This window comes from Alosa alosa, chromosome 9 (assembly GCF_017589495.1).
Source record: "Alosa alosa isolate M-15738 ecotype Scorff River chromosome 9, AALO_Geno_1.1, whole genome shotgun sequence".
Taxonomy (NCBI): domain Eukaryota; kingdom Metazoa; phylum Chordata; class Actinopteri; order Clupeiformes; family Clupeidae; genus Alosa; species Alosa alosa.
Genome location: NC_063197.1, coordinates 2,443,120 through 2,460,568, shown reverse-complemented (window position 1 = coordinate 2,460,568; position 17,449 = coordinate 2,443,120). Strand labels below are relative to the sequence as shown.

Below are 17,449 nucleotides of genomic sequence, written 5' to 3'. Positions count from 1 at the left end.
TGTAGAGGAGGCTTACTGTAGCAAGCAGTGTGCTGTATGTATGTGAGGTGATGACAGTGATGATGTAAGTGTGTGTGTGTTTTTTGTGTGTGTGTTGGGGTTGGGGGGTGGGGGGGCAGAAAGGCTAGGCAATCAAGAACATGGGTAGATAAATGGAGGAGAAATCAAAAATAATAAATAAAAAGTTCAATGGAGATGTGCAAAAGTTGGAGAAAGTCAGATGTGTGTGTGTGTGTGTGTGTTTTGACGTTGATGAAATAAGAAAATAAATAAAAGGTCTGTAGCATAGGGAGAGGGATGTAAAAGTGCTAAAAGTCATGTAGGTGTGTGTGTGTGTGGGGGTGGGGTTGTTCATGAGTGCTGAGGAGTGAATGAGTGCAAAGTCAGTATAGTGTGAGTTCAGAGTTCGGATGGCCTGGGGATTAAAACTTCTCCTGAGTCTCTCAGTTCTGGCTTTGTGGCTACATAGGCGTCTTCTTGATTTCAGCGGTAGGAATAATCCATTGTTAGGATGAGAAGAGTCCTTCAGAATCTTTTGGGCTCTTAGGAGTACTCTTCTGGAATAGATATCTTGTAGAGCAGGGAGTTGAGTTCTTATAGTACGTTCAGCTGAGCGCACTACTCTCTGCAGAGTACTACAATCTCTGACTGTGGAGTTCCCATACCAGGTGATGATGCTACCAGTTAGAACACTCTCAACCGCTGAAGTGTAGAAGGCCTTCATGATGGATGCAGAAACTTTAAATTTCCTTAGCTGATGAAGGAAGTAGTCGTTGTCTGGACTTCTTCAGAACATATTGAGTGTTAACAGTCCATGTTAAGTCTTCAGTAATGTGGACACCAAGGTATTTAAAACTTGTGACTCTCTCTACAGGTTGCCCGCTGGTCATTAGTGGGGTGTAACTGTAGTTCTGCTGCTGCCTTCTATAATCCACTACCATTTCCTTGGTTTTATTGACATTCAGTGTCAATCTGTTAGATTGACACCACTGTGCCACCTCATCAACCTGATCCAAGTAGAGCTGTTCATTGTTGTTACTAATCAGGCCCAAGATCACTGTGTCATCTGCAAACTTGATGATGGAGGTATGACTACTGTTGGCTTTGCAGTCATGTGTGTAGATGTTGTACAGCAGTGGACTCAAAACACAGCCTTGGGGAGCACCAGTGCTGATGGTTAATGTGTCAGATGTCAGACCCCCCACTCTAACCACTTGTGAACGGTTGGTGAGAAAGTCAAATATCCAGTGACACAGGGTGGTGTTCAGTCCTAAGGCCTTCATCTTTGTGACCAAGGTGAGAGGTACTATCATGTTGAATGCTGAACTAAAGTCAATGAACAGCATCCTCACATAATTCCCATTCCCCTCCTCCAGGTGAGTTAAGGTGGTGTGCATGAGGTTTGAGATGGCATCCTCTGTAGACCTCTTGGCTCTGTAAGCAAATTGGAGGGGGTCGAAGGAGGCAGGGAGGAATGAGCAGATAATGTTTTTCACAAGCTTATCCTAGGCATGTTACATTCATGACATGAAAAGTGGAACTTATTGAACAAACATTTTAAACTTGCGCAAAACTGCATGAACCCATCATCGGTGCGTCGCATAAATTAAAACACAAATTGAAGCAACAGCTTGACCATCGGACAATCCTACTGGAAAGCCTTTCCATAAGCATGCAACGTTTATGACATAAAAAGTGGAATATGAACGCATTTCATCACACCTGACAATTACGGAGCTGCCGGCTGTTCGCAATTTGACTGATTCTTGAGCTCTCAGCGCAGTGTTGACTTGTGCGTCTTTTTTAGATGGTGAACGTAAAAGAAGGAAAGCCATCTAATTGGACGGGCAAAACTGACAAGTAGTCGGGCCTTGGCCCGTGTAGGCCCGGCCGTGGCTACGCGTATGCTTGGTAGGCTAAACTAGTGTAAAAATGTCTAAACAAATTTGGTAGCCAGAAAAAAAGAACATGAACAGAGGAGAGAAAATACAAAAAAGGAGGGAGAGAACGCAAAGAAGGTAGGCCTATGGTTCTTGGCTTCACGTTCGGGCAGCAGACGAGTTCGAGGATACGGTAGGACAATGAGGACATTAATACAGTAGCCCGCTGTGGCATGGCCGCTTGCAATTGTATGGTTGATCTATCTTATTTTAACTAATTGATCTGAATTGGTTGATGTTTCAACCTACTCACAGGTGAGCCTGTGCTGCGTGCGTATACCTAGGCCATATGGCTGTCGCGGTCGTGGGCCGTGTGTTGCTCCCCGGCACAGAATAACATAGGACCGGCCCTGTCTAAAATCAAAAGACTATGTGCGTGTGTAGTAACGTTAACTTCTGGTCTTGACTCACTGCAAAATGCAGCAGCTTGTTCACTGCACTGGAGAATCCAGCTAAACCAGATATCGCAAAAACAAACTGAAGATCTCGCAAACCTAGTCAGTGTTTGTCCCCAGTACATACCTTTTCTCAGTTTTTTTTTTTTACCTTTTTTTTTTTTTTTATGTCACCTCCCGGGCTCTGTAATATGAAAATGTGTATGGACTTAATTGATTCTTGATTGATTGATCAATTTTTGATGGATTGATTGATTGATTCTCATCGTATGAATCCCGCCCCATACCGGATAGGCTTTTATGATTGGATCTAGTATCTAGTTTGAAGGCTAGAAAATATCAAACTAAACTTTCAAATGTTCAAAACTATCAAATATTTTATTGTTCAAATTCTTATTGCTATTGATGAATTGTTTCGTGGTACATATCGCTATTGTTTCAATGCCAAGGCCTAGTTTAGTTTCAATTCAACTTATACTTGGCAATTAATAATCATTAGACAATTTCTACTGGCAGAATTTGGTCTTTAGATGCCATCTGATGGCATTTTTGTGTTGGTGTGTGTGTTTGACACAAACAGGGAGAGAGACAAAGAGACCTAATGTTATGTTTACAGTAACCAGGGCTTATTCTTGACAGTCTTTTTCAAATACTTTTCATAAATAAAGTAGCTCTTCCCTTGTCCATGTCCTCTTTCAAACAAACATAATCAACTAAACTAGCATCTCCTCTTCCTATCAAAGCTATGCAATGGACAGTCCCAGGATTTTATTTACACACCTGTTCCTACTATTAGGCCTAAGCATTGATGAAAGTGCAAGAAAATGATCATCATTTTGGAAAAAGTGTAGAAATGGTGTTGTGAATATATACACAAGACATTTTGGTAAAATTTATATTATATTTGTAGGTACTTTCTTGGCCCGAGAAAGGGTTTCTGCACTTTACCAGTTTGTGCGGGAGTCGTTGGTTGATGACTGGCAGCCATTTGAGCTGATGGCTCCAGGAGGACGGAAACTTAATGAAGATGAGGACATGGCACTCAATGAGTGTAGTTTGGTAAGAAAACAAAGCATTCATACAACATTGGAACATTGATCAATGCTCATGCTAAGAAGTCATTCAGTGAGGGGGAATTTGTGATGTGCCTCAGTGTTGCTACACTCACTGAGGAAAATAAACATTTGTAGCATCTGCCAAGTGTCCTGCTTTAAATAAAATAGAGAAGAGCTATTTAAACTGTAACACTATGGGCTGTATTTTGGGTCATCAACGCATGCCGTAAAGTTCGTTTTTCACCCGCGCAAAGTTGAATTCGGTATTTTGCTGGTTTATTTTTAACAACCTAGGGAGGGGCCTAGCGCGTTGTCTAAAAATCGCTATCATACACCACCTAAACCTGGTCAGAAGTCAATGGCGAGTTGTTCATATGCTATTTTAAGAGCGCATATCAACAGTCATATTGGTACGTGCACGCACCATCCTTCTATCATTCATGAACGCACACCAGCGCACGTCCATTCAAAGCATTACAAATTGCACGATTACAATGGGAAACATAATTAGAATAAAGATATTACGAAATACTGTACATCTCATGATGAGTAGTTATTCACCATCATTTGCAAATTGGTAATGACGGTTAAAAGTGATTAGAGGAGAGTCGAGAGACACGTATGGAGCACAGCTGAAGACGCACTGTCACGAGATATAAGCAACTCCTCTGCAGGATAAATGTTGTTTTATTCAGTCATTTGAGCAATATTAGGGTAAGTGTTGCTTTTTTCAGCCTATGTTTTCGGTGGTAACCCATTGTCAGTCAATAGTGAAAGTAACTGCATATAACAGTCTTGTCGTTGATTTACTCCTTGGTGAAGTTAGTTTCACTTTGCCAATGAGTTCAAATAGACGAGTGCAAATGCGTGAAGGCTATGCTAGGTTTTAGTAAAGCATGGTTTAAGAATGACTTCTATATGGTCTCGCAAGCAGCCTCCTTCAAATGCGCCTTTGAATGCCAAAATACCGATGCATTTATTTGACATATTGCGCGTTGCGCCGTTAAAGGGAATGACAGATGTCATTCTCATTGGTTTAAATGATGTTACGCCCCAAACACACCCATATGACTGATTAAAAGACCTAGGAACACCTAGTTATGCCATGCGAAACCCCTCCCAATGTGAACTGGACATCCTACTAAATTTGAATAGACTTTTGACGAGTGACGATTCACTTTAGAATGTCATGATGGGGCCCTATGTCTCACAATCTCACAAAACAGATATTCTCGCAAAACAGATATTACCCATTTTTTCATAGGGGGCGCTATAATAACCACATTTAAGTTTTTGCTCATATCTCCGGATCCATTAGCCTGGAAAATCCAGACCCTGGTAATCTCTAGAGATTAAGGGTCTGGCCACGAACAATGTAATGGCCCAACTCGAGGGGCGGCAACAAGCATGCACTGCACGCAATTGGACTCTACACTAGACCATGTTTACTCTGAATGATTTCGGACTTTGACGCAATCGGATAACACTACAACCAATGTTTGCTGTCCTCCAATGTTGCAGCGTTGTCTTCATCAGTTTAGCTGGTTCCCCGGGATGCAAGGGGTAAAAGTAACGTGTATCATTGCTCGTTGCCAGAGTGTCTCGCAGAGACAACCATTGTGCTCTTGCAAGAACTCTGGATTTCCAGGGTACGGATCCATATGGAATTTGACACATTCTTCTTTCCTCTTGTTTCTTCAGAGCTCCTGCATCCAATGAACCCAGCCACACCAATTTCCGACATGCACATTTTCCCGCCTTTTCAAAAAACTCATAATTCAAATAATTCTAGTCAAAACACATTAGTCTTTTTTTAAAATAAATTATTTCTGATTACCATTTCAGTCAAATAGTCTTTCACACATCTTAAATTTCCCCTAATATTTTATGTCCACAGGGCTTCTCTTCAGTTATAATTACTTATTCTGACTTTCTGTCAGTCAGTACATTTACATGCACAGTTAAGTCAAGCTACCGTTATAGCTCGGCTAGGGCATTTGACTGGACCATTGTCATTATCTCAGTTTACATTACGAAAGAAAACCCCTTCTGTAGATCTACGTAAGAATGTTTTACTCTACGCTACGCTAAATGGCGATATGCGCTCAAACGCCACACATTCCCCAAACTTTCACCAGTGTAACTAGTTAAATAGTTGACATGCTGAACATTTTGGGGGCATGAGAGAAGCTGCAACCGCAACGTATGAGTATGTTGCATTGTGGCATGAGACTTAGGTAGTTAGCTTGCTAACTCTGGTAGAAATCTCTGGTGTTCTTGCTCCATGTAGTCTCATGTTGCAGCCACAGGGTTGCAACAACAGCGCATAGCCAGAGACTTTCTAATGAGGAGACACAGCACTCAAAAAAATACTCCATATAAATGCATGGGGCTAGTTTGTCACGCCAATATGGCCGTTGTCTACACATATCCCACCCCTTCCTCGGCAAAACTTCGACATGTGAATACATTGAGCCAATCATATGGTGTGTTGTGAAGACATCGTGCCAATCATGTGTTGTGATCTCGCCGCTGGAGCAAGATTGGTGTCGTGAAGCCTTCGTGAAGTTCGACCCAAAGACTGTGCCCAATGAGTGCCCATAAAACGTTGGTATATGGCCGCCGAGTGGAGGGACTTGCCTAAAAGGACTTTGGCATAGCCTAGCCTACATGAAAGCTGCTACACATGAACAGAATATTTTGAAAGCGTAAAAGCTAGATATTCTGTTTTCTCATTTTGTAGACAAAAATGGACAGAGATTTTGTCTTAGTTTTTATTTCATGCAAAACATTTTAGTCTCGTCTTTTTTCGTCAAAAATAATGCATGTTAATATAGTCTTAGTCAGTATTTCAGGACATTTCTGCAGTCTCGTAATCGCCTGTCTTAAGTCATGGAAAAAAAGGTCGTTGACGAGCATATTTGGTCTGACAAAATTAACACTAGTGCCCCCTTATGTCACATAGTCTTGTGCTTGGCCTATAGTTTCAGCTACACACACCACATTTGGTAAATGTTTGTAACTCCAAGACAAACAACTTTTTTATGAACACTGCATTAGCCACGCCCAACAGGAAGTGAGGTATATAAAATGTGCGTTGACAAATGATCAATTATGGCTCACTTCTAGAGGTCTAGAATGCAGGATTCTGCTAGCAAATCAGAATGGAGGATTCCGCCACCCAATCAAAATGCAAGATTCCACCAGCCAATCAGGATCCCATTGACCCTTGACAGGCTCCATTAAATTCCTTGGCTCATACATCAACAACAATTTGAAGTGCCAATTTGGCCACTTTGAGGTGCATCATTGCAGCGTTCATCACATATTTTTGGTGTAGCGCCACATACAGTCAGTGTCAAGTGTCACATCCAACAAGAAGTACATAAAACTAGCAAAAAAAAAAAAAAAATTGCCACACATCAGATGCAACGCTTTTTGGGCACTCATCGGGAATCCTATTCAGCAGAAATGCGCGTGTGCAAGGCTTCACGACACCAATCTTGCTCCAGTGGCGAGTTCACAACAAATGATTGGGAAGATGTCTTCACAACACAACATATGATTGGCTCAATGTATTCACATCACACCACAAGCTTGGCTCAATGTATTCACATGTCGACGTTTGCCGAGGAAGGGGTGGGATATGTGTAGATTACAAACTAGCCCCATGCATTTCTATGGAGGATTTTTTGAGTGCTGTGTTTCCTCATTAGAAGGTCTCTGCTTGAATCAGAATAAGGCTAACTTACATGCTAGCTGTCGAAGCCAGTAGGCATAACATTAGCTAACCCTCCAGCTAAACCGCTGACTTCTTCAATTACTTGGCTTCTGAATGTAAACTGAGCAATCAGCAACTTTTCACATTCAGACATTTGTCATTGTTTTTAGGCTCACTCTATGAACATCTGGATAGCTGGCTAACTCCACCAAGAGCCTACTAGTGGTGGGAGGGTTCAGTGTTCCTACCCACTACAACAACTTGCTTAGTTTAAAGGTGCTCTAAGCGATGCTGGGTAACGTCACTTCTGTTGAGATTCAAACAAAACAGAGCTAGCTCGCTACTTCCTCCCCCTCTCTCCCATGCAATTGAAACTCCTAAACAAGCATCTCGTCTGTGATTTGGTGGAACAGTTTATGTTTTTGTTGCCGTTTTTGGAGCCTGAGCTGTCCAGAGAGTGTTTTTTACAGTGTATTCAGGACACAGGCAGCTAGCGGATGGTGAGGTGATGTTTGCTATGTGACAGGCTGGTGCCGTCTGTTGTTGTCCGTCGCTGCAGCAAAAGTTTAACTTTGACGCGAGCGACGGACCCACAATTCAGTTGGGCAACGGATGACGTAAGCCCATGTAAAGTGAACGGGATGCGTCTCCAGCACTGCAACGCACGCAACTGTGTGTGGGAGCCGTTAGACACCTTTAAATTACAAGCTATGCAACCTGCTCAGAGTGCAGCAGAAGTGTCGTTTGCCCTATTAACCCATAACTAGAAAAAAAAAAAAAACGATTTTGATGAAAACTAGCCACTGTTTAGTTTGTAATTTTTTCAGGAACAGAAGCGTGTAGAAATACACGGTTTGTAGCCACTGAGAGCTTAAAGTCTCACCTTTTAAACGAGCCATTGTATGTGTTCATAGCTATAACACAGAATATGCTGTGGCTATACAAAAATCATTAACAATGGTCTAGATTGCTGGCACTCTAGGACAAAGCTTCCGAAAACAGCTTGGCATTCAATGAGTTAAGAGTTTGTGCCACCAAAAAGTGATTTTGGAAATGTTATTTTAAGGTAAAGGAAAAAAAAAAATCTTTAGAGCTGCTTTAATGTATTGTTCTAAGTAAACATTTGTCATTGATTATTTGTTGCTTTCTCAGGTTCCTGCTGCTGTGGTGACATTTTCATGGGATGAGGCAGTGTTGGCAGACATTGCAGCTGCTGGAAAACAAAAAATGTCTGTGTTGAAGCCAGATCTGCTCGAAACTATTAAGACCCTCAGCTGAATCAATTGTCATCAGAAGTCTCCTGTCCTTTTACTCACAACTTACACCCTGAATTGTCCATCATTAATTTCAGTGCTGTGTGGCTTTGGAAGGATTGCTTATATGATGACAGAAGTCCCAAGTGTCATGCAGTGTTGCAGTGTTGCACTTCTAATAAAGTTGTTGTCAGCCATAACATGGTTATAAGGAAAGGAGAATGTTTGGGCCAAGACAGTATAGAAAATGAATAGCAGAGATACACAAACTGAAGACAGCCTTTTATGGACACCTGCAGGAACTGCTTTGGAGGCTAAGGTAGGCTATATGAAGTATCGGTCATAAGAGACGTAGATTGCAAATATCCCCACTATAGGCTAGCATCTATCATGCAGATACGTATTTCCGGTTTCCAGGCAGTTTAACTAGGAATCAGCTGATCCTGTGTGACTGAGTATCTGTTATACTGTAAAAAAAAAGGAAATAAGGAAAGGCAAATAAGGAATGCAAAGGCACAAAATATGTTTAATGAAGGAATTATTGAAAATTGCAACTGGAATTACGTCCAGAGAACATTAAACCAACTGCAGAATATCAACCTCAGTTGTCCCTTGCTTTTAAATAATGCTTTATTCAAAATCTGCAAGACTTATCTGTAATCATGGACAGTTCTTTAAATACAAGATTGTTTTGTTGTTGGACGGCAATGTAATAGCCCACCTGTAACCATTTGTATTAAAATATACATTATAGGGGTTTGGAAATTGTACACAAATGACCTGGCCTGTGAAATGATCTGTCAAGGAAAGACAAAATCGCTGATATAAACAAAACTGAGCCAAAGGCGGCAATAATGCGGGGGAAAAACATACAAAAATTACAAAAGGATGATATTCTCAGTTAAAGTATAGTAGTTATGTTTAATTACACACACCAACATGCATAGACATGTCCATGTTAAAACAAGGCAAACATCTGGTGTTGAAAAGTCTACTGCTTAATATTACAGACCCCACCTGCAAGCTAACATTATGCTTCTCGGACAACAGCTTAAGCCCTGCTGATTGTTTATACTGATGTATTTTCACCATAAACAACTTCATCAATTATACCCAAATTCTTTCAATATTATGAATACCCTACATAGACCTGCACCAGTCTTACTGTGGTCCTACTTGTTTGTAGCCTCATGGGCAAGGTAATAGAACAGCAGTAGAAGTGTTGACTTCCACTTGTTCCAGTTTGTCTGGCTTAGGTGAGCTTGAGCTGCCATTCTGTGTCAGGAATCCTGTAAATGAAATGTACACAATTAAGCACGGGGTTGTTACATTTCTTCCACACAAGATACACAGTCAGACTTGACCATGAAAACCAATTTAATTGGAATTACTATATGAGGAATGTCATCTGTATAATTTGGGGCAAAACTCCACAATATACACATTCTCTTTTTCTCCACAATATACACACTTTTTTTATGCATGATAACGTTTGGAGATGAGGTATCAAGTCATTTATTGAGAAGGTATTTCAAATGCAATGTAAAACATAAAAGGTGTCCTGAATCCGATCCTCTATTTTGAACCTATTTTTATATGTAACAATATAATACAGGCAAAGGAGTAACAATAACAATGTGATTGCTCTTGATAATATAGGGCAGAACTATGAATGCCAGATCTGCAGAAAATGTTTAGTGTTGAGACTTCTCCCTTCATTTTTTCATCAGTGGCCTGTCTCCCAGAATATCACTGGCTATATACAGTACAGATTAGCCATCTAAATGAGTAAATACTCCTACGATTTCAGTTAATGTAATTTCTCCATATTGTATTTATCTTGTTGACTGTCTAAAAAACCTTTAAATAACTATTTTCTCAGTGGAAGGTATAAACCGCCAATAAATGTATCCTGTTTTAAAGTATTGGAATTATGGAATTTTCTTCATCATTTAATGCAAAGTACTATTGAATGTAGGGCTGGGACGGTATGGATGGATTTGCGGTATACCGGTTGCGGTTACAGTCCCAGCCCTAATTGAAAGTACTGCTCAGGCTGTAACGATACAAACCGAATTGTGAGTGGTTTATCACAATTTTTGACGATACATACCTTGATTTTTTTTGTGTGTTTAAATGTCGAAACAAGTAAATAACCATAATTAATTGTTAAACATTGGTTCTCTGGTTCTCCCCCATCACACCAAAGATGTTCAGTTCATAGAGCAGTAAGTAAACCAGAAAATAATCACCTTAAAAATGAACCGATAACCAAAATAGTTGCTGATTAATTTAGTGGGGGACAACTAATTGATTAATTGTTGCAGCCCTAGCTCAGACATTTTGATCCTCAAGTCTTCAGGTTCTAAGACCTAAGGGTCGACATGTTAGACGGGAATCACACTGGAAATAACGAAGCGGCCGTGGTAATCGTAACACAACGCTCAGACAATAATAAGTTCTATCTTGTTCCTAAGTAACACAAATGGTTTGCCTAAATTGACAATTGAATACGCTCACATTGCACTTTTAAAGTTGAACCAAGTTCAACGCTCCACTTGTTCAACCCCATCCTGCACCCAGGATGTGTAAATTGACCTCTTTTTTTCACCATCTGCCAACTTGTTTAGACATTATCAACTCACCAGATTCAGTATTGATGTAGACACAGTCTTCCTCCTCATCCTCTGTATCTGCCTGAAAACCATCTGTCTCCATAACTTCTGCCTGAGAGGGAAGATTGACTATTTGATTGACTTTACATACAATATAGTCCATGAGCCAGCATCGATGCCAAGTCGTCGATGCCACGAAAGGGCACCAAACAAAATCAGTTTTATTTTGTTTGTCTATGCCCCCACATGACAAAAATCTGTGATGGACTCTCCAAACTCACAGCTAAACTGAATCAATCATATAAACCATATTTTCTGAAAAGCTTAAACCCGCAGGATGTGATCAAACATGACATGAGACATGTCCCACTCATTAGTATGCTGCCCATACATTGGGTATTGGTAAATGGCTGATATCTTTTTGGGCTGTTGAGTGGAGGTGCAAAACGCACACCAGAAAAGGAGGTGCTGGCAACCAGTAAAACACTTGCAAAAGGAGAGGAGTGCCGCACACTCCCGAGTTACACATAAGTCTTTAATGTGACAACGTTTCGGCCTGTTGGCCTTCTTCAGGTCACGTGTCCTGAGGAAGGCCGACAGGCCGAATCGTTGTCACATTAAAGACTTATATGTGTAACTCGGGAGTGTGCGACACTTCTCTCCTTTTGCAAATCTTTTTGGGCTGTAACATTAACGGTGGGTTTCCACACACCGAAATTTCGCGTCGCTCTCATTGAGGTTGAATGGAGACAAAATTTGCCCTGGCTGGGCGAAATGAGAGCGAATCGCAGAGGCAGGCAAAACAAAGTTGGCGAAAGTTGAACTTTATTTAAATGAGGACCATTCGAGAACCAATCAGGTCCGTGTCTGTGTTTGGAGGCGGGAGTTTCAAAAAAGTCTGACCAAGATGGCGGACACTACCTGAGCTGTAACACGAAAATTTGTATGTGATTAAAATGTTTCTTCACGAACATTGGCACTTGTATCAACACAAACTGTGGTTTATATGCTAGACGAACTTAGTCAGAGCACATACACCACTAAATAGGCCACTAAAATACTACTAAATAGTCAGAGCACATACACCACTAAATAGGCCACTATAGTTTCACCATCTTCACTGGAGATTTTAACCATGCTGATCTAAAAACTGTACTTCCAAAGCTACACCAGCATGTTGATTTTCCAACAAGAGGAGATAACATCCTGGACCTGGCCTACACTACACACAAAGGAGCATACAAAGCCACCCTCCCCCCACATTGGACTTTCAGACCATATCACTGTTATGCTAATGCCCGCGATACAGACAAAGGGTAAAAGCGAACAAACCGGGTTCGTAAGCAGGTAAAAGTGTGGCCTGAGGGAGCCTCCGATGCTCTTCAAGACTGCTTTGACACAACAGACTGGGAAATGTTCAAGCAGGCAGCCACTTACAACAACCGGACAGACATAGAGGAGTATACAGACACTGTAACCTCTTACATCACCAAGTGCATCGATGATGTGACCCACACAAAAGACATCATCACTGGCTAACTGGAAGCCATGGCTGACAGGGGATGTCCTCAGGCTGCTGAGGGCCAGAGACAAAGCCTACAGAGCTGGGGATGAAGCTGGCATGAAAACAGCGAGAGCCAACCTGTCCCGTGGCATCAAGGAAGCAAAAAGGAATACACTCACAAGATAACCACCCACTTCAAAGACAGCAGGAACTCACAAAGCCTATGGCAGGGCATTCAGGCCCTCACGGACTACAAGCCCAGCGCCACAGAGCTGTGAGAGCAACATCCCTCTGCTCAACAACCTGAACCGCTTCTTTGCTCGCTTTGAAGCACAAAACAGCACCTGCCCACAGAAGACCCATCCCCTCTACATGAGCAGCCCCTGTGCCTCTCTGCCGACAGCGTGAAGAGGACACTTGCTGCTATCAACACCCAGTAAGGCAACAGGTCCAGACAACATCCCAGGTCGCGGCGCTGAAGGACTGCGCAGGGGGAGCTTAAGGATGTCTTCACAGACATCTTTAACACTTCCCTGAAGCAAGCCATCGTCCCATCATGTTTCAAAGCTGCCACCATCATACCTGTACCGAAGAAAACTGCTCCATCCTGCTTCAATGACTACCGCCCTGTGGCACTGACACCCATCATCATGAAGTGCTTTGAGCCGCTTGTCATGTCACATATCAAAGCCATTCTCCCCCCACCTGGACCCCTTCCAGTTTGCATACCGAGCCAAGCGGTCTGCAGAGGATGCAATCTGCTCTGCCCTCCACCCAGCCCTCACCCACCTGGAAAAAAAGAGACTCATATGTGAGATTGCTGTTTATAGACTTCAGTTCTGCATTCAACACCATAATACCACAACAACTCATCTGCAAACTTGACAAACTAGGACTCAGTACCTACCTCTGCAACTGGCTACTGGACTTCCTCTGTCAGAGGCCCCAAGTAGTAATGCGTGTTGGCAACAATACCTCAAGCAGCATCACACTGAGCACAGGGGCCCCCCAGGCCTATGCGTGCTCAGTCCGCTGTTCTTCACCCTGCTGACGATGACTGCACTGCAACCTACAGCAACAATCACATAGTGAAATTTGCTGGCGACACAACTCTGGTGGGTCTCATCACCAAGGGCTTAGACTCAATACAGGTTGGAGGTCGACCATCTGACCCGCGTGGTGCAGGGACAACAACCTCCTGCTGAACGTCCAGCAAGACCAAAGAGATTGTTGTTGACTTCCGGAGAGGTCACACCCAACACCTGCCACTGACCATCGACGGTGCTGTGGTGGGAGAGAGCGAGCAGCACCAAATTCCTGGGGTGCACATCAGTGAAGACCTCTCTGGACCACCAACACTGCATCACTGGCGAAAGAGGGCTCAGCCTGCCTGTCCTTCCTGAAAACTCAGGCGAGCAAGTGCTCCACCAGCCATCATGACCACATTCTACCGAGGCACCATTGAGAGCATCCTCTCCAGCTGTATCGCTGTGTGGGGCGGAAGCTGCACTGAATACAACAGGAAAGCCCTGCAGCATAGTGAACACAGCTGGAAGGATCATTGGTGCTTCACTCCCCCCCTGAAGGACATTTACACCACCCACCTCACCCGCCAAAGGCGACCAAAATTGTGAGTGATGCAAGTCACCCCGCTCACAATCTGTTTGATCTACTGCCCTCTGGGAAGAGGTACAGAAGCCTGCGCCCCGCGACTACCAGACTCACTAACAGCTTCATACACCAAGCTGTAAGGATGCTGAACTCTCTCCCTCCTCTCCCCCCTCCACCCTCAGCTACATAACATCCTGGACATTGGACCCACAATGGCCGCCTGCACTCTCCACCTGCACACTTGAACACTTGCACACTTGTACACTTTACAACTTGGTGTTGTTGTCCTGAAAACACAACACTTCTGCTGCTCTTACATAACTTGCACCACTATGCCACTTTCTTTATTACTTAGGTCAAACAGTATTTTATAGTATTTTACAGTATTTGCACTAGTATTTTATTGACTGTCTATGCACAATTTCAACAAAATTTTGCTGCTCTTATTTTTCATTATTACTATATGTGCCCTCTTATTTACTTATTTACTTACTTTTTGTTTACTTGAATGTTATGTTTGTCTGTGGACTTAAAATTGGTCAAATATGTCTTGTCTTCACCGTGGGATAGTGAGAAACGTAATTTCGATCTCTTTGTATGTCTGGAACATGTGAAGAAATTGACAATAAAGCTGACTTTGACTTTGACTTTGACTTTATATATGTTAGTTTAAACACTCAAACTTTTTAGCTAGCTGAAGTAGTGTTAGTATTTTTGGACATTGGATTGCATTGTAAACCTAGCTAGACAGCTAGGCTACATGCTGCAACACAGGTATGAAATATATGTCTTATTGACCTTGTTTCTATGAACATGAATTGTTGTTTATAGGCAACATCAACTTAGTCGAGGCATAAAGACCCCTGGATATCTTCATTAAGTACTTAAACTTTTGAACTAGCTGATTAGCCTAATTAGCTCACTTGCCACCACTGGCTAGACACTGCAGTCAAAAGGTTAGTGGTTTGGTGGTCACGCCCCCGAGGCGAAATTTTGCTGGACAAAAATCGTGAGGTGTATCGCTGAGTGGAAACCCACCGTTAGGGAAAGCATATACCCTCAGGAAGCATATACCCTCAGGATGTGATCCAACATAGGTTTTGACATTTTTCACCCTCCCATTTACTTTGCTGCCCGTTAATAATACATAGGGTATGAGTAAATCGAGTATATGGCTGATACCTTTGGGTCTGTGCCATTTAGGGAAAACTGATTCAACCACCTAAACAATATATTTTCTGAAAGCATAGAACCTCAGGATGAGCTCTAACATGGGTTTAGAGATTTCCCACCCTCCTTTGGTGTCCTCAGTTGGCACCGATCAGTCCAAAATAAGCGTCTGGCTCATGGACTAATAAACAATGTAGAGAAATAACAATCTGGATACCCTCAATCTGCTTTAAAAAAGGGGGAGGGGGGTCCTTACTTGTTCCTGGTCTACACACTTCTTCATGAACTTTGTGATCGACATACTGCCAGCAGTTTTCCTCTTGATAGAAAGAGCGGTAGTAGGCTGTGGGGTAGTTGGTGAGTTGCCCTGTGAATTCATTGGTATCAGGGAATCCTCACGACATTGCTGAACACCAGGTGTGAGGTAGTTCCACTGACAGGGCACAGGTAACGACTCAAGACTGAAACGTGCCAAGATGTCTGCATGGACATACCAACAGCAGCGCCTAAAGCAAGATCGCTTCTCGTACACAGCACTCTCCTTAATCAGACGCTTCAGACCCACTCTGTACAAAAAGAGATACATACTTCAGAAACGCTTTCACAGCAAAAAGTATACACAATGGAACAATTTGTATTGCAGAAAGTTTGTATTCTATGATTTTGGTTACCTGGTAGGAATGCTGTCTGCAAAACCCTGGGGGCTGCTCACAAGAGAAACTGCCTGCTGACGACAAAACTCCTGGAACTCTGAGATGATTACTTTACTGCTGTTCACATTTCCATGTAGCAATGGTAGAAGCTGGTGAAGCACTGCAGGACGAAAAACATTTGTTTCAATAATTTTCATTTCTTGCAACAGCCCTATTCCAAAAACACATACACATGCGTACAAGTATACGCATGTACAGTTAAGAACAAAATTATTTATACCCCTGGCAAATATTGATTTAATGCTGATTTTCTCTATCAGTATGTTTTTTCTGACTGAAAATGACACTGTCACATGCCAAAAGTGTGTAAGACAATGTGGGAGAAACATGGAATTAAAAAAAAGAAGCACTTTCATCTTTTTAAACATTTTTAAGGAAAAAAAGTCCAAAATTATTCATACCCTTGTTAAATAATCAATGGAAACATCTTTATTTGCATTCACAACTCTCAAAATGGCTCTTATAATATCTACCAAGCCTCTCCATGTCTTCACAATGATTCTAGACCACACCTTTTAAACAGAAATCCGGGTTTTCAGGCAGGAATGATTATTTGCCATCAATTTGGCCTTGTGCTCACTTTTTTGGTCGGATTGAGGTCTGGACTCTGGCTCTGTCACTCTAAAATCAGTGTTTCCTCTATGTTTATTTCATCATAGCGGCCCCCCACGGTTTAATTAATATCGCCACGGTATCAGAATCAGGGCAGACGCACATTTGCTTTTTAAATAATCCTGCGACATATCCTCTCCTGCTGGCTGCCGCTTACATTGCAATTTAACAATAAGTAGCCTAAACTAGTCAGAGGTTATTATGGCCCATCCAGTTTCTGTTCATATATATTGTATTGATGTAGCCTATTCAAAGCATTAACTTTCTTCTCAGTGTTTCCTCTTCATTTAGCGGTGCCACTGCTTCAGAATTAGGGGAGACACAAAATATTGTCCAGAAGCATAGTAGGCTAAATGCCCTCCGCTGGCTGCAGAAAATTGCAGTTTAAGAATAAACAGCAATGCTAATCCGAGGTACCTGTCTAGTTTTTATTCCGTAAATATATTGTTTTTATAGACGTTAGTGGCATGTGCTATCAAGAGCTTCCATGTGCTACGCATGTTTGTCAACAACGCAAAAACTACAATTTTCGCACAACTTGGTGGAAAGGTGTAGCACAGGCCAAGGAAAATCTATTCATTTCTGAAGCTGATCGTATAAAGTATCTCACATATCGTAGTCTATAAGCTCGCTCGCAACAGCAAAAATGAAACTGGATAGAGGATGTCTCCGCGAAGACACCGCTGTTACATTAGATGCGCACTCAATCGCGAATAGACGCAGTAAAAAAGCAACGACTGCTGGTAGTAACAAAGGTAAATTACAAAACATTTTGTATGCACTCGCGGTGATGGCCTAGTAATCGCGGACTATAAAGTAAAGGAGATTTGCACCAAATAAAGGCAGTGTTGTGGGTTGTG

General features: G+C 42.2%; 2 protein-coding genes across 2 annotated transcripts in view; one reads left to right on the top strand and one right to left on the bottom strand.

Annotated features, from left to right (window-relative positions):
• ubxn6 (UBX domain protein 6) overlaps positions 1-9,474 on the top strand; it is a 37,346-nt gene extending 27,872 nt beyond the window's left edge. The window contains exons 10-11 of the mRNA XM_048252461.1: positions 3,246-3,394; positions 8,264-9,474. Of these exons, the coding sequence (XP_048108418.1) occupies positions 3,246-3,394; positions 8,264-8,389 (275 nt within the window). The 3' untranslated portion in view covers positions 8,390-9,474. The remainder of the gene's footprint in view (positions 1-3,245; positions 3,395-8,263) is intronic.
• The window catches only part of chaf1a (chromatin assembly factor 1, subunit A (p150)), a 57,138-nt gene continuing 48,559 nt past the window's right edge, over positions 8,871-17,449 (bottom strand). The window contains exons 13-16 of the mRNA XM_048252460.1: positions 15,936-16,077; positions 15,521-15,830; positions 11,010-11,091; positions 8,871-9,653 (exon numbers count right to left, since the gene is read on the bottom strand). Coding sequence (XP_048108417.1) covers positions 9,553-9,653; positions 11,010-11,091; positions 15,521-15,830; positions 15,936-16,077 — 635 coding nt within the window. The 3' untranslated portion in view covers positions 8,871-9,552. The remainder of the gene's footprint in view (positions 9,654-11,009; positions 11,092-15,520; positions 15,831-15,935; positions 16,078-17,449) is intronic.